General features: G+C 34.8%; 1 protein-coding gene and 1 non-coding gene across 2 annotated transcripts in view; both read right to left on the bottom strand.

The window, feature by feature from the left end:
• ap1g1 (adaptor related protein complex 1 subunit gamma 1) overlaps window positions 1-15,942 on the bottom strand; it is a 207,609-nt gene that overhangs the window by 21,771 nt on the left and 169,896 nt on the right. The window contains exons 17-19 of the mRNA XM_028809775.2: window positions 13,020-13,124; window positions 12,546-12,687; window positions 11,603-11,729 (exon numbers count right to left, since the gene is read on the bottom strand). Coding sequence (XP_028665608.1) covers window positions 11,603-11,729; window positions 12,546-12,687; window positions 13,020-13,124 — 374 coding nt within the window. The remainder of the gene's footprint in view (window positions 1-11,602; window positions 11,730-12,545; window positions 12,688-13,019; window positions 13,125-15,942) is intronic.
• LOC114658317 (small nucleolar RNA SNORD71) lies at window positions 12,864-12,943 on the bottom strand. The gene has a single exon (XR_003717364.1). It is a non-coding gene; the product is annotated as a small nucleolar RNA SNORD71 (small nucleolar RNA).

Here is a 15,942-nt window from a genome sequence, read left to right as displayed (position 1 = left end):
TAAAACATTAGTGTTAACCAAATATTAACAGCAAATGTACTCATGGTTACAAAAAAATGATAAGAGGAGATTATATAAAGGCATTTACACCACCTGAAAAAGAGAAGTAATGAAATGCTTATATAAAAATTCAATTATAACAAATAACGTCATAACTCACACTAAATTGAGTGCTATGCGCAAGAAGAGAGTGAAAGAATTAATCTCCACATAGACTTAAAACAACATACATTTTCAAAGGCATATTGAACCAGCTGATACATACAATTGTCAAACATGCAGGAGCTTGCTTAGGTTGCTAGCTTAAGGGTTCACCTAGAACATGATTGAGCAATATTAGTCCCGAAGGTCCACAGTAGATTTGTGCTTTCACCTTGGCTTCTAATCCAAGAAAAAAAACACATTTTCTTCTTCAGATACATAAACATAATATGGCCCAAGGATGTGAGAGGAATTCAGTGTTTTGAGGGAAAACTCAAATAGACATGTAGAAGACATGTAATCACAAGAACAATTACAATGTTGGAATTTTACATGACTCTAAGTCTCAGATAAGAAGGGCTAACAACTTTGCCACCGAGTTCTGTTCTCTACAACACCAACTAGTCATCTGCAAATCATATACAATATTTAAACTATTAAGTTGAAAAGAATACAGCGAACAATTAATTTTTGGAATACTTCAGTAAACAATCTATCAGGATGAGAATTTGTCAGTTTCATCTGTGTTCCGATATCAATTTTAAAAATGTGGTTTAATAATTCCTTTCTGAGATAAACAGTAAATAGGCAAAGTTGTGTGATGCGTCCAATTATTGGACTTTTATGCTAGCCAAAACGTACAAAACAAAACAACTCAATATCCAGGATAGCTATGCTGTAATGATCCAGAAATCTTGAAGGACACCACAGGCAGACACATTTTGCTGCAAGCAACTTTTTCCTGACCAGCAGCAAGAAAGCATGAAACCACTTAATCTTGCACCCATTCCACCATATTTGTAAGTTTCCCCCACAATAGCTGAAGCAGTGTGTTCCATTTCTTTTTAAGCTTTGTTTTATTTTACACTCAGACTTAGACTTTTAGACTGTTTAAGTAGTACAGAATATAAAAATATACAATTAAAAAATACAGGAAGAATTCTGCCCTATTTTTTTGCAACACCATATATAATTTTATCTTACGCAATGTTTCATTGTGAAAAATATTGCCCAAGTAAGTAAAGAGCCACTTAGCACTATCCAGCATAAAGTCAGAGGGAACCTTGCTTTTGGCTCATTAAAGGGATCGGTTTGACATCTTAAACTTCCCAAAGTCAGACCGACATATAACATAACACATAATACAGCATAACAAAGTCACACAAGCTTAACCAAATTCAGTGCTGCTGGGGGTGAATGCGTGTATCAAAGCAGTGTTAGATGTAAAATAGCCCAATTTTGTACACACCATCACTCAAACAGGGCCAATTTAGAATAACCATTTAAAAAGCATGCATACATTTGCAGACATGGAAGGAAAAAAGCTAGAGGAAGAAAACTCAAGCAAATATAGGTAAATCATATTAACACCACACTGTTAACAACTGGGCATACAATTTAAACCTAGAATACAACAGAAAGGCAGCAGTACTAACCACTGTTTCACTGCTTTGCATATGAAAATAATAAAGTCTACTAAACAATTATGCAAGTCACATATCAGTAGGACTTCAGTAAAATAAACATTTAGTTTTTAGTTTATCAATTGAAGTTGTTTGCTTGTTTCAATTTCTTGTATCTTTTTAGATAACTGGTATCAAACAACGATAACTGGTATCAAAAGTTTTGTTAATTAGTTTGCCAGGTGATTTTCATTAAAGGGAAACCTGCTTAAACAGGTTTTTCCGAATTATTAAGCAAATCCCACAATATGGGGAGGAAGATCTTTCTGAAGCGGAAAAGGGTGAAATAAAGTAATATCATGCAAATGGCATGAAAGCAACTAACATTTTGCAAAAAGTGATGTGAGAGCATTGAAAAAACACAACTCATTCAGAGTATGGTACCAAACAGGCAGAATTTTAGGGAATTATCCTTAAAAGTAATTTAGGTATCTGCTTTTTGAAAAAGGTATTTAGCATTTAGTGCTTGGCACTGTATGAAGACTCTTAAGAGCCTTAAATATGCATTATACCTTGTTTTAATGTACTGAGCTGTTCGAATTATGCCAGTATTTTATTCATAGTTAATATACAATGGACATCAAAGTTCTACACAGCTATATTACCTCAGCTCTGACTAATGTAAAGTTGAAAATCAAGACAAATGTTTAAAGACCTTTTGTCAGCTTTCAAAATATCTTGTAAACTAACTAGAATTAAATGGCATCATGTGCAATCATTACTACTACAAAAATTATGTTTGTGTGCATTTTTTTAAATTGGTTTCTTCACTATATAAAGCACAGAAACACAAGTTCCGCAATGGATCTAACAGAAAATTTATTAAATCTTTTGATTGAAAAGTACACATCAGCAGAGGGATACAAAGTAATTTCAAAACATTACATACATTTCTTGCACCATTAGATATAGTGCAGTTTTTATCCATAGGCCATAAGGTAACACAACAGCCACCTCATACTGACAACTGCATGACTGTTTCCTGTATATGCATAAATTATATATACATGTTAAAATTAATCATATAGGCTTTTCTGCCTGTCTTGGTACTGTACTATTGTCACTAGTCTGTGAAAACATGCAAATAAGAGTTTCATTTTAACATGTACAGATAATAAAAACATATCATATGTGGAATAATGTATTTTAAGTGTTATATAGTATATATAGTAACACAGTAAAGGAAACTGCATGACACTGTGAAATAGAAAGATAAAGACGAGCATTACAGTATGATATAGTTTTAATTTTTTGAGTGCTTAAGAATTTCTACTTCTATCCATCTGCAAGGTCAGTCTCCTTCATCAAAAGACAATAATTTATTGAAAGTTACGGTAGATTTTGTATTATAGTCTTCCATTTGATATCTTGTGCTCTCCCTATATGCGTAATACACTATGTATGACATAATATGCTAATTCTCCTATGCTTGTTCCAGATTCAGACACTGAGGATTGTCACTAAGAAGTGCTAGAAATACTGAAACATCAAGACATTGCAAAGATAATTTTATTCCTCCAAAATGAATGACCAACCAAGAAGAAAACTTGGTGATGCTGAAATATCTGAATATTGTTTCCAACATTCAGATATTACAAAAAAAAAAAAATCAAGTATGTATTATGTTTGCAAGAAGTCACATTCAATTTCCCAAAAGAAAGTGGAAAAATTAAAAATGAATTAATGACATAAAAAAGATTCACGTGCTGTAAAGATCCAGTCAAGTGCCTGATCCTCAATCCTACTTAAAATCTGCGGACTCACGCAATGAGAGCTATGCATGGGAAATTGTCTTTGATTGAGGTATAACTCTTCTGGAAATGGGTAGGATAAAATGAATAATCAAGAATAATCAAGATGTAATAGGCCGATAGTGACATCCCAAAACAGACTTATACTACTGCAAATCATAAGCAGAAAGTGGCTTAGTGGTTAAGGCTTGCGACTCATACGCTAAGGTTGCAGGTTCAAATTCCTCTACCATCACTGAGTGACCCTGAGCAAGTCACTTAAAATGCCTGTGCTCCACTTGGAAAAACAAAATAAATGTAACCAATTGTACCTCAAATGTTCTAAGCGGAATTAAATAAAAGCATGAGTTAAATAATTTTTATATATAATGCGCTACCGTGGCTGTCCGTTTGTCTGTCCAGGATATTAAATCACCTGTAGCTCGCAAACCGTTTGAACTATTGATCTGAAATTTGGTGCACATATACTACATGACATCAACTATCCGCTTTCGGGGTGATGATTGACCTCCAAAAGGTTACTCCTCTTTTTATTTTTATTTTATTGTAGAATCAACTCTCAGCTGCAGCCAGCAGGGAGGCAGTGTGGTGCATGCGTACGGACACCATTTTCATTCCCTACCACCTTCACCATCTCTTCCTCTACCTCTTCATATCTTAAATCATTCTTGAAGCAGATTGAAGACTTAAGTGCCAGCTTAAGTGAAAAATTAAAGAAAATGTACTAAGTAATTGCAACATAAACACTGACTTAATCAGTTTTAATGCAAAAGGATGCCGATGAAAGAAGAAAAGAAGTGGGCTGCTAGGGTGGAGAAAAGAAGAGCTGCTCAGGAAGCAGCAAGCGCATCAACCTCTGAGCAAATGAATGCTAAACGTACAGAGAAAGAGGATGAAAACTATGAATACTCAAGTCAAGTGTATTCACTGCACATTATCATGCAGTGCGCCGTTACTGGTAATAATATAATAATGCAACAAAGCTGTTTCTTAAAAGTGACCCTTTGTCTCTTTAGTATTACTGGTTATAAGATCTATAAGATTCAAGATCGCATTGAATTTTGATTCCGTTTTTGGATTAACACCGTGAAAATGCAACGTACAATGCAACTGCCTGTGAGTGAAAATTTTTTCTTTTTTCTCTTATAAATAAACCAACTTTTTCGAATGTTTGTCCCTGTGATTTGTTAATTGTCATAGCAAAAGCTATTCCAACAGGAAACTGTAAACGTTTTAATATGAATGGCATATCAAGGTCTCCTTTGGTGTCTAATGTTATTCGCGGAATATATACATTACCTTTCTTGTCGCTTCTTAAAATTTTACATGATAGAATTGTTCGACCAATTTTTAATACAACTAATCTTGTCCCATTGCATAACCCATCACTCATACATAAATTATGCAATAACATTACGATACATCCTTCGTTTGACTTCATCGTTTCTCGCTGACCATCTGCTGATAATCCTAAGGGATAAAATTCTTCAATAAGATTTTTACACAAGTCATCTTTTATTTGGAGATTTTGAATTTTAAAGTTGCCAATGTCTAGTAGCCAGTTTGCAAAATCATCCAAATTTTTATTTGCTGCATATTTTTTTGTAATTTGAATTGTTGGAACAAAGACCACAAAGGTCCACTCTTTAGGCATTCATCATAAATCTGCTTTTGGCTTCCTTTCTTTACTACTGGTAGAACTTGTCTAAAGTTAGCTCCCAGTATAAAGGTTTTCCTGCAAACGGTTTTTCAGATCCAAAAACGTCCCTAAATGTTTTGTCAATTACATTTAATACTGTTTGTGGGATCATTGACGCATCGTTCCAAACAAATATTTCATTCTGTTGCATTTCTTGTTTCATCTTCTTTTTCCAGTTCAATGTACATTTTCATCTGTGATATTTAAAGGTAAGTTAAATGTTTTGTGAGCCGTTTTACCATATGGAAGAAGAATTGCTGCTGTACCTGTCCATGCTATCGATGTAATGTTTCTGCATACCTGTTTGCAACAATGGACTAAACATTTATACAAAAATGTTTTTCCTGTTCCGCCTGGTCCATCTACGAAGAATAACCGCTGTTTAATTTCTCAGAGGATGCTTTTTTGAATTCTGTCGAAAATTGATCTTTGATCATCATTTAATTGTGAGTACATTTCCTGATATAATTTTCTATGGTCTTCCAGAGTTATATCTTCATCTGCTGTTATCTCTTTCTTTACCTCTGATTCATTAATTTCTTCTGGAAGTCCAAATTGCTACATTGTTAAATCTTCTGCTTCTAATAATTCTTTGATGATTGAAAGAGCCGTTTGTTCATTTGACTTTTATGGCTAATGGTCCTTTGAACGCTTCCAATAATTGTAAAGCTTCAACTTCACCCGTCATAATTAAGTACACGAAGAAGTGTCTTAATTTGTCAGGCATCATTACAGAAGTGGCATCAGACATCATTTCAAACATATAGTTATCCGATTTACATAATCCAGCTGTTCGTGCCACTTCTTGAAAAGAACCGTATGTAGTTCCAGCTATAGTTGGAACATCTTTATACGACGTTGCTCCTTTCGATTCACGTAACAACAATTTTAAATGAAACCGTTCAATATCTTTTGGTGATACAATATTTAATCAACCAACAATTTTGCAATTAATTTTTCTTGGATGTTACATTCCTTTTTGTTTTTGCCATGTGTAATGTTGAAGTATTTGCACATACGTATATGCTTTTGCATTTAGGTCATTTTTTTATTAAGTTCAAAATAAGCCAATAATTTTGTATTTTTAGTTTTTGCTACCTATAAAGCTTCTGCTTCTTCGCCTTCTTTAAATTGAATCATATTCTGACCTGGTAAATGAATCGGTAATAATTCAACAGAATGACTTCGACTGTGCATTGGCAATTCCATTAAATGCCACCCACTTTCCATTGCACTGATGTACCGAGTATTGAATATACTTGAACATTGTCCTGCGACTGTTCTTTCGATAAAGTTACGTGTACTCTATTGTGCCCTTTATGAATGTACTTGTTGATGTACTTAATATTCATTACCGACGCACAATACTTGACATTAATATGACAATCGAATCTTTTGAGCAAATACGGGTTTATATGGTACAATCATTGAATTATCAATCATCACAATTTTTCCATGTTTCTTTCTGTGATAAGTGTGTTGTTCGTGATGATTATCTCTTCGACGATAATCTGGCAAGCCAGCCTTAGTCATATGTGTTGTTTGAACGAAAGCTTTTGGAAATTAAAAAAAAAAAAAAAAAAAATCCACTTCCTCTTTTGAGACCCAACATGCTGAATCTTTTAAATGAGGTCCGTGAGACATGTGTTAAATGACTTAGTACCATAATTCAGGATAGGTTTCTCTGTTTGGAATTTCAGCACAGACAAATTGATTTACATCATCAGCAGTTAATTTGTTTTGCAAAGTAACCAATAAATGCATGTGAGGTAAACCCTGTGTAAATGTATGCTGTGATTTGACCAAACACCATTTCGAGTTCTTTCAATAAAATGAAGACTTTCTGATAAAACAATCTACTTACGAAAGTCGGAATATCCAGAACTGATGTAGCCGGTGGCATTGTTCTCAAGAATCTGCAGATTTCTGGCCATTGTGGATTGCATGTCATTGTAATAAACAAATCTGGCCGACCGATAGTTCGGGATATTGCCATTGCATCGTGATATAATTGTTGCAATGCTCTTGGACTACCTTGATATGATGATAGTAATATTACTGCTTTACCCATTTTGAATTTGTCTGAACTGTTGATATTTGAATTTTGAACGTGATCAATGTGCATATGTTCTGTATTAAGTTTTGCTTGATTCGATTTAATAAAGAAGAGACGATTAGCTTTGACTTTTAGATAGGCATTAATAATGTAATGTTGTGTTAGACGTTGAGATGACAGAAGTGGGTTAAATACATCTGAATGTATAGATAATTTTGCCCTGAAATATTGTGTTGGTGTAATTCATTTTTTCTGATTTTGTGTGTTTCATATTGTATGACCATCCTGTTTCACCATCTGGGAAAAGCAGAGGAAAGAGTAATGGATTGGAATGTGGCGAATTATTAGACAAAAATGTTGATTCCTGTTTTGCTTTTGGATAAACACGAATATCTACTCTGTTTTTGATATTTCCATCTTTCTAAACTATTATCGCTGATAATTCGTCACATGTGGGTTTATTATAAATGCGACCGTGATCTTTCTGATTCGTATAGAAATCCAAGAAAACTTCTTTGTCCGTGTTTTGCAGATAAATTTCATGTGAAGTGTGATACTTTTGGACGTATGGATTTGTATCCATTATGGGCTGTATAATAATTTCTAATACATCCGATTGTTTAACTCTTTCGGTTATATGTTCCATCGCTTCGCCGTGATCATAAATATACATCTGACTGAATTGTAGTTTCTTTGACATTAAAAGTCGTTGCCTTAATTGTTGTGGGACCACAGATTCTCATAGTGTATGGTCCATTATTGTGTAAATCTACGTTTTGCGCATTGAATGATGCAAACGCGAACAAATTATTGTAGACTCGGATATTTTGCCTGTAGTGTTTGTGGATTTCACTTTCCCCAAACATCAAATCTTTTAATTCTCTTGGATACGCCTCTTCACTGTGTCGAAACACTACTTTTCCCTGATGGCAACACGAATTAGACTATCTACAAGTCTCTGACTTAAACTTCAAAGCCTTACAATATTTACATACTTCTGACATATCACCTATGTCCACATATTTGATCTCTATTCACCTTTCCATTATTTCACTGAGTAATAATTTCTCGTTGCTAGTGCTAATGCGATCTTTATTTTCTTTTTTTTGATACTTACGAATTTTTCTGCTTTCATATTCTGTAACTTGCGTACTTGTACTTGTGTATCACGCTGATTTTTTGTGTCTTTTGAATTCCACTGTTTCCAAAATCTCTAACCTGCTCTGCATGTGTTTCAACCCCTCATTTTTGAACCTGTTTATGACGTTTTATTTTGTCTTCTTCTCCATCTTATTTCTGACCTAGCTTTGTCCTGCTATTCTTTCAATTACACCTGGTCCGTGATGATTACATTCCCTTATTTCTAGTAATAATTTCCATTTCTTTGAGCTAATGTGATCTTTACTATCTTTTTTTTGATACTTTCAAATTTTACTGCTTTCATATTCTTTAACTTTCTCTGCATGTGTATTGTGTAGCTTTTTTTTAGCCCTTTGAATTCCACTGCTTTCAGTATCATGCCAACATTTTAGAACGTCTTTATGAAGTTCTACTTTGTCTTTTACTCTTTTATTTCTGAGCCCAACTGGACCTGCTTGTTTTTAAATTCCACTTGTTCCAGGCTGATTATTACTTTTCTTATTTTCTGAATTTGCACATTGATGATTATTATTCTTTTTTGCATTTTTTTCTCTCCAATGCTTTTGGGCCTCTTTTCTCTGTACTGCTCTTTCTTCTTCGCTTAGTCGTTAATGTTTCATCTAGAACGTATTGTCCTTGTATGCTTTATATGAGCTGAGAGCACAGGATCTGTGTCTGCTAAAAGCCTTTACACAACTGACAGTTTTGCTGACCGTGGTCTTATTTGAAAATGGTTGTATGCAGGGTGTGACTTGAAAGAATCTCATGTTCCACGTCCCTGCAAGACGGTCCTGGGGCAATCTCTTGGCACAAACGTCTCATGTTTATAGTCCCCGCAAGACGCTCCATGGCCAATCTCCTTCATCTCGTGAGTCTTTTAAGCGTCTTCTGAGAAGATCACGTTTTGTCTCCCTCCCAAGATTTTTTTTTATAATAGAGAGATATGTAGGCTTTTGACATACACAGTCTGTCAGAATATTCCATTTGACAACTGCAGAGAAAAAGCAGTAATTTAAAAATTATTGTAATAGCCACATTGACACAAGTAAGTCATTATAAGAATCTACCTAAATTCCTGGGTTGAGACCATGTGTGATCTCAGCTGTATAAAGAACCAGCAATAAGGAAAGTGTTAGGCCCAGATATACAATAACTGGATGCACCAGTGCACCTTTCGTTTCACAACATCCACTTTATATCAGAAAACGGAGAGACTATTTGGGTGGGAGTGAAGTACTAGCATTTTGAGTCTGTGGTATTAGGCAATCAGACCTAAGTTGCATATATAAGTAAACAAATAAAACGTATCAAATGTAATTGGATCCTGGTGCCTCATGTTCAAAGTGGTTGTTTATATGGCTCTAAGGGTTAAGCTGGAAATGCATTATCCAGTTTCCCCCATCCAGGAAATTCCTAGGTTTAGCACAATATAATACAACACAGGCAACAGACATTATCTGGACAGTTCTTATCCCGGCTAAGAGTGTAGGAATCAAAGAAGACGTGGAAAGGTATTTGGTATGAAAGTATTTAACTTTTTTTACCTAAATGAAAATAAATTAGTGAATATAAATGGTTGAATATTGTGTTCTATGCATTTAATTTTTCATTTTGCAATCTCTAAATTGTTGTGCTATATCACGCTTGCTCAGAGCATATGGCTGACTAAAACTGCAGTTATTGGAAAGTCATGTAGAGTAAATGGATATCATTCATTTCCAAAATGCCTACATTCATCTTGTCACATATAACGCTGAATAAAACCGATTGATGATGCAAAAGACTGTCATTTTGCACTGTAGGCATTTTATTGCTAGCTTATTGTTAATCTTTCTATACGGGGCAGAACAATTAAGAAATGCAGAACATGAAATAGTAATATTTATACATTCCTGAGATATTGTGCAAAGAAAAGGGTTCATGGAGAACCCGGCCTCCTACTAGCACCATTGTGTGCAAGGAGGAACTAATGTATATACCACCCATCCTCACAAACCCTAGGCCAGCATTTCTCACTGAACTGGATTTGCACGTCTTTAGGGAGTAGGAAGAAACCATATTACCTGGAGAAAACATACAGAGAACTACACATAGACATTGCCTAGATTTTGATTTGAACCTGCAAAATTGGATCTGTGAAGCAGCAATGTTAATATGCTGCATGATCAAACATACAGATGTTATAAACTAATAATACCATAGCTTGCACAAGTCTTGCTATTGTTAAAAATACACACATATACACATAAACCCTAACTAACCAGATCATGACTTCAGGTGTTCCATATCAAAAGAAATATCTCTTTATGGTCATCATAATCTCCATCTAAGTCATTTACAAAGTTCCATTAAAGTTCTACTGCACCTCTTTAACACAAGATGGCTTGCTGAACTAGTGATATTTCTTTTTTTCACTGAATTTTGCTAACCAGAGCTGTCCACCAACAGTTAAGCAATGATAAAACCAAAACACAGACAACTCCTATTGTATATATTAAACTATTAATCATAACAGAACAAACACTAGCATACTGCGTATTTAACAAACATACCATTCATATCAGTTATCAGGACAGATCGTTAACCTATGTTTGAGTGAATTTACTATGAAATCTGGGCTCACCCAACTAAGTGAAGTAAAATCCTTGTTGCAGAAAGAAAAGCTTTAAATTGCATGATGTACAGGTTTTTTATGTTATTAAATGGCTTTAGTGCCAATCTATCAATCATTTGCAATATGTGGATTTAGAACTCACTGACAGCACTTTGAGAATAACCTTTGCACTTCCATTTAAAAAATCCAATACACATTTTTAAAGTACATCATGAACACATTCCTTTGTTACAAACAAAGTCAGTAAAATATATTCTTCAGGGCTGCAGTACTAAAGCTGTCATAAGTAGTGTAATGTATAATTAAACTATCTTTCCACCCAGTTTAATTAATGCACCACTATAGAGAGATTGTGAGCATATTTATTAATATGTTTGGTAGAACACCCACTAATATAAGTTCTATAAGACAAACAAAATCAATATTAATCAAGAAGACTAGATTTACTACCATTTAGGTAATTCAGAGATCACAGAAAACCAAATAAAGCAGTGTAATGAATGAAATAAAAAAGCTAAAATTATTCTTAACACAAACAAACAAACTTGATTGGCTTTATGTCATAAGTATATAACATTACTAAAACTGGTATTATTTAATTAAATGAACTATTTTCAAAAAAGTGTGTAAATATTACCCCAAACTTATCCCTTTTTTTGAAAAGCCAGGATTGCATACCTGAAAGAGTGAGATCTCCAAGTAGGTCCAGAAGCTCTCCACCAGCTGATGCAGGCTTTGTTGAAGCAGCAGTCTGAATGACAGGCAAGACATTACTTCCTCCTAGAAGATCTAGCAAATCGTTTGCCTAAAGATTTTTTGTAAAGATAAAAGGGAGTGGAGCTATATTAAAATACACCTAAGTGTAATTAAGATGATTTAAACTTAGCCTTTTTTCTGTATATAAAACATATTCTAGGAATAAATACAACACCTTGATTACATAAAGTAGAACTAATGTTACTCATTCTACTCGTGTTTGTGATGTTTTTTTTTCCTTTAGGTACTACAGCAGTTTTCCTTTCCCATGCCAAATACAGTATATGGAGAGTTACACTAACTGGAAATTCTAAATTGTTTTTGTTTGAGTGAGTATGGCTTTTGATGGACTGACAACCTGCCCAGAATTTATTCCTGTCTCAAGATCAATCGTGTCTAGATAGGCTCTAGCCCAAATGAACCTGAACTTGATTAACATGGTTCAACAACAACATTTATTTATATAGCAAAATTTCATACAAATGATGCAGCTCAAAGTGCTTTACAAAATGAAGAAAGAGCTAAAAGAATACAAAATATAATAAAATTAGGCAATACTAATTAACATAGAATAAAAGTAAGGCAGATGGACAGGGAGAACAAAAAAAACAGTACTCAAGACGGCTGGAGAAAAAAAAACCAAAATCTACAGGGGTTCCGGCCAAGAGACCCCCAGCACCCTATAAGCATTCAATCTAAAATAAATCATCTCAGTCAGTCCTTAGTTCAGTTACTGGTTATTAGTTACTGGTTCAATAATGGATGAATGGAATTTTGGGTTGACACCCTACACAAGAGATTTCTGATTATCATTGAAATTATTATATTTTTAACAGCCGAGTTTTAAAAATGGTCTTAATTTTACCTGACTGGCTGGTTGATGGCCTCCTGTAATATGTTTATTTTCCAAAACAGAAGGCTCAGCTTCACCATTTGTTTGAACGATATCTGTAGGACCATTTGTTGTTGACTTCTCCATAATTGGCATTCGTTCTAGTAAGGCAGACCTAGAAAATTGTATTCTTCTTTATTACACATTTTATGACTATAACAGGAAAATTACTGTCTGTTGAGAGCTAAAACAAGCTTCCATAAGCAAAAGCTATGTTCTGTTTAAAGTATCTTTTTTGATTTCATTAAATAAAAAAACACTTATTTGTGTCATTTAACAGTCACAGTATCAAAGCTATTGTCAGTATTTGATGAGTCAACAGCTTTAAATCTGTTGATGGATCACTCATTGAATTCATCATGCAACAGCTCAAAGTGATACAATTTTGGCACAACCTCACTTAACAATAATACGTGTATTCTTACACAGCCGATGCTTCAGAATTACCTCATATGATCATATTTCTTGAAAAGTGCATTGTACTCAACTGCCCTCTGCTGAAGCTCCACATCTATACTGCTTCCATATATTGAAACAACTTTTTTAATTCGACTGAAAAAAGAAAAAAAATATGTAACTGTTAAAACCCATAAAATTGTAAAAAAAAAAAAAAAAAAGTTTATATTCAATGTTTAAATTATGCTTAGATAGATGTTATATAATACATACACACAAAGGTTAAAGTGGGTCAAGGAATAAACAAATCTGCCTATAAGAATGGTTTAAACACTAATGAACCTGAAGTACATAAACAAAACAACAATGATGAAAAGTATGCTTGGTAAGTACTCATTTTGTAATGTGGTGTGTGTTATGTGTTGATAGTGATCTGAAAAGCTGGAAATCATTTCTAAAATTTACTAGCTTAAAACTAGCATAGCTTAAATAATTATGCAAAATTTGTTTAAATGTCTTTTAATTGCCATATCAAATATTTCATACAGATGTCTCTTAAGATCCTTACATAATATATACTGCATAAGCAACTATAAACCAGTTTGTCACCATTAGATGAATTTGGCCAGTGTTGCCTACAAGCCATACAAACCAAAACATAGAATTATTAAACAAAAAACAATATAATGGACGTCTGATCAGAGGCTATGTAGTTTATTAAATTATATACGTAGTTTAAATCACATGATATGAACCTTCAAACCTATCATTTTTTTTATACTTAATTAAATTTCTGACACCACTCTGGACCATCACCTTGCTGTGGTGGTGATTCTTCTGAGCAAACTGTCAAGTTGTAGAAATTCCTTATCCGGAGGGACATGCCTTCCTATCAGGAGACAGAGCTAGACATGTCAGGTAGGGGGATGGGTTGTTGGGAGGGGTGGATTTCAATCATTATGCTGGTATATGGACTACGGTGGTAAGGCAGCTGAGGTGGACGAGATCCAACCAGAGATGTAGAAAGCATTGAGCACTGTTTGAAATAATGTGGTTAACGAAATGTATTCAATGTTGCACGGAAGGTGGGTAAAGTACCCTTGAAATAGTAGATGGATATGATGGTCCTCGTATTATGAAAGGTGAGCAACTACACAAGGATCGCACACCTCAGCCGCCCCAGTAAGGAATATACCAGGATGCTGAAGTGAAGACCCTGTCCTGAGTATGAGCCCAAGATACAGGAGGAACAATGTTCCATTCTGGCTGTGGAACAGTAGACTAGCTCTTCTCCCTGACACAGTTGATGGAAGGTGTATATAAATATGAAAACCAGTCTATATGTGTTTTGTGGATTTGGTAGAAGCACATGACCTTGGCCCTCAGCATGTGTTGTGCGATATACTGCAGTAATATGAGGTAACAGGGATACTATTACATGCAATTTGTTCTCTACATAAAGTGAGAGCTGTGCCTGAACATTGGGAGGTAAGCTGAATTTGCCCACTGTGCCTTACCACTACTCCAGTTTGTGGATTTCACAGACAGGATATCAATAGGTAGCCTGGGATATAACAGTGTCTGTTGAGAAGTTGTGGGATATTATGGTTCCTTTGTGAAAGTAACATTGTCATCTTTGCTTCATCTGACTGAGCTTCAGCACACACTTGAGCAATTCAATGTTGAGTGCCAATCAGCAGGAATGAGATTCAGCACCTACAAATCTGATGTCTTGGTTTTCTATTAGAAAAAAGTGGATTGCTCACTTCAGGTATTGGGGGGAAAAGTTGCCATTAGGGGAGGAGTTCAAGTATCTTGGGATATTATTCATAAATAATAAAAGACAGGAATGTGACATCGACAAGCAAAGCAGAATGATGACAGCTATTCAGTGAGTGCTGTACTAGCCCGAGGTAGTGAACAGGAAGCCGAGTCCAAAGATTTTTTATTTTACCAATCAACATGTTTCCCATTGGGATTAATAAAGTATCTATCTCACCTTTGGTACTTCTGTTCACAGTACAGGAGGTCTGTCCTGTGGGTTTGAGTTGTGAATAATGACTGAAAGAATGAAATTCTGAATATGAACAGCTGTTGAGCTAATGCCTTGTGATAGGGTGAGAAGCTCAACAATACAGGACAGCCAGGGTGCAGGGTCACTGCTCTTCCAGATCAAGAGAAGCCAGCTGTGGAATTTTGGGCATGATATAAAAATGCTTCTTGGGAGCTGCTGCAGGCATATCCCACTCATTGGAGACTCTGCAGCAGACAGTGGAAATAATGGCAGGATTACATCTCTCTGCTAACAACCAAAGAATTACTCAGGAGGAGCTGGAATCCGTAGCTGGGGACAGGGAAGATGGGATAGATCTGTTTGATATGCTGCTGCAATGACACTCACTGGGAGAAGTGTTTGTATAGAAATACAATTCAGATAAATAATTAATATTACAGGATATTAAAATAATCTGATTAGATCCTTTGCAGCACCTTAACTATGTGTTTAATTCATAATGTGCTTTTAACTAGGAGATCATAAACAGTCATAGCTTTTGAACTGATAGATTAAGGCAATCGTTTACATGTGCTTAGGAAAGTATACAGTTTATGTAGAATTGTGCACTCTTGAAACACTAAATTACAGAAAGAACAACCAGCAAGGGAATAGTTTCCTTAATTGTGACATCAAAGTTGTGACCACTGTATAACACCATGATGAATTCCACCCTCTGCCATGTTAGCAGGGAACCAAAATTGATCTGAAAAATCAAGATGTGGAGAGTCACAACTTTAAAAAAAATTAATTAATTTTAAATTGAGAGACCACATTATTGGATATACCTACAAATTTTACATATTTGCTATTTAAAGCAGGAAGGCATCTTAGGAGTTTAGAACACACAGCATTATGGTGTGCATGGGCATGATTATATCAGTAACACCCACCTTGTTTTAATGCACAACACGAAAAGTT

Source organism: Erpetoichthys calabaricus, chromosome 9, assembly GCF_900747795.2.
Source record: "Erpetoichthys calabaricus chromosome 9, fErpCal1.3, whole genome shotgun sequence".
NCBI lineage: Eukaryota > Metazoa > Chordata > Cladistia > Polypteriformes > Polypteridae > Erpetoichthys > Erpetoichthys calabaricus.
This window is presented reverse-complemented; position numbering and strand designations above follow the sequence as displayed.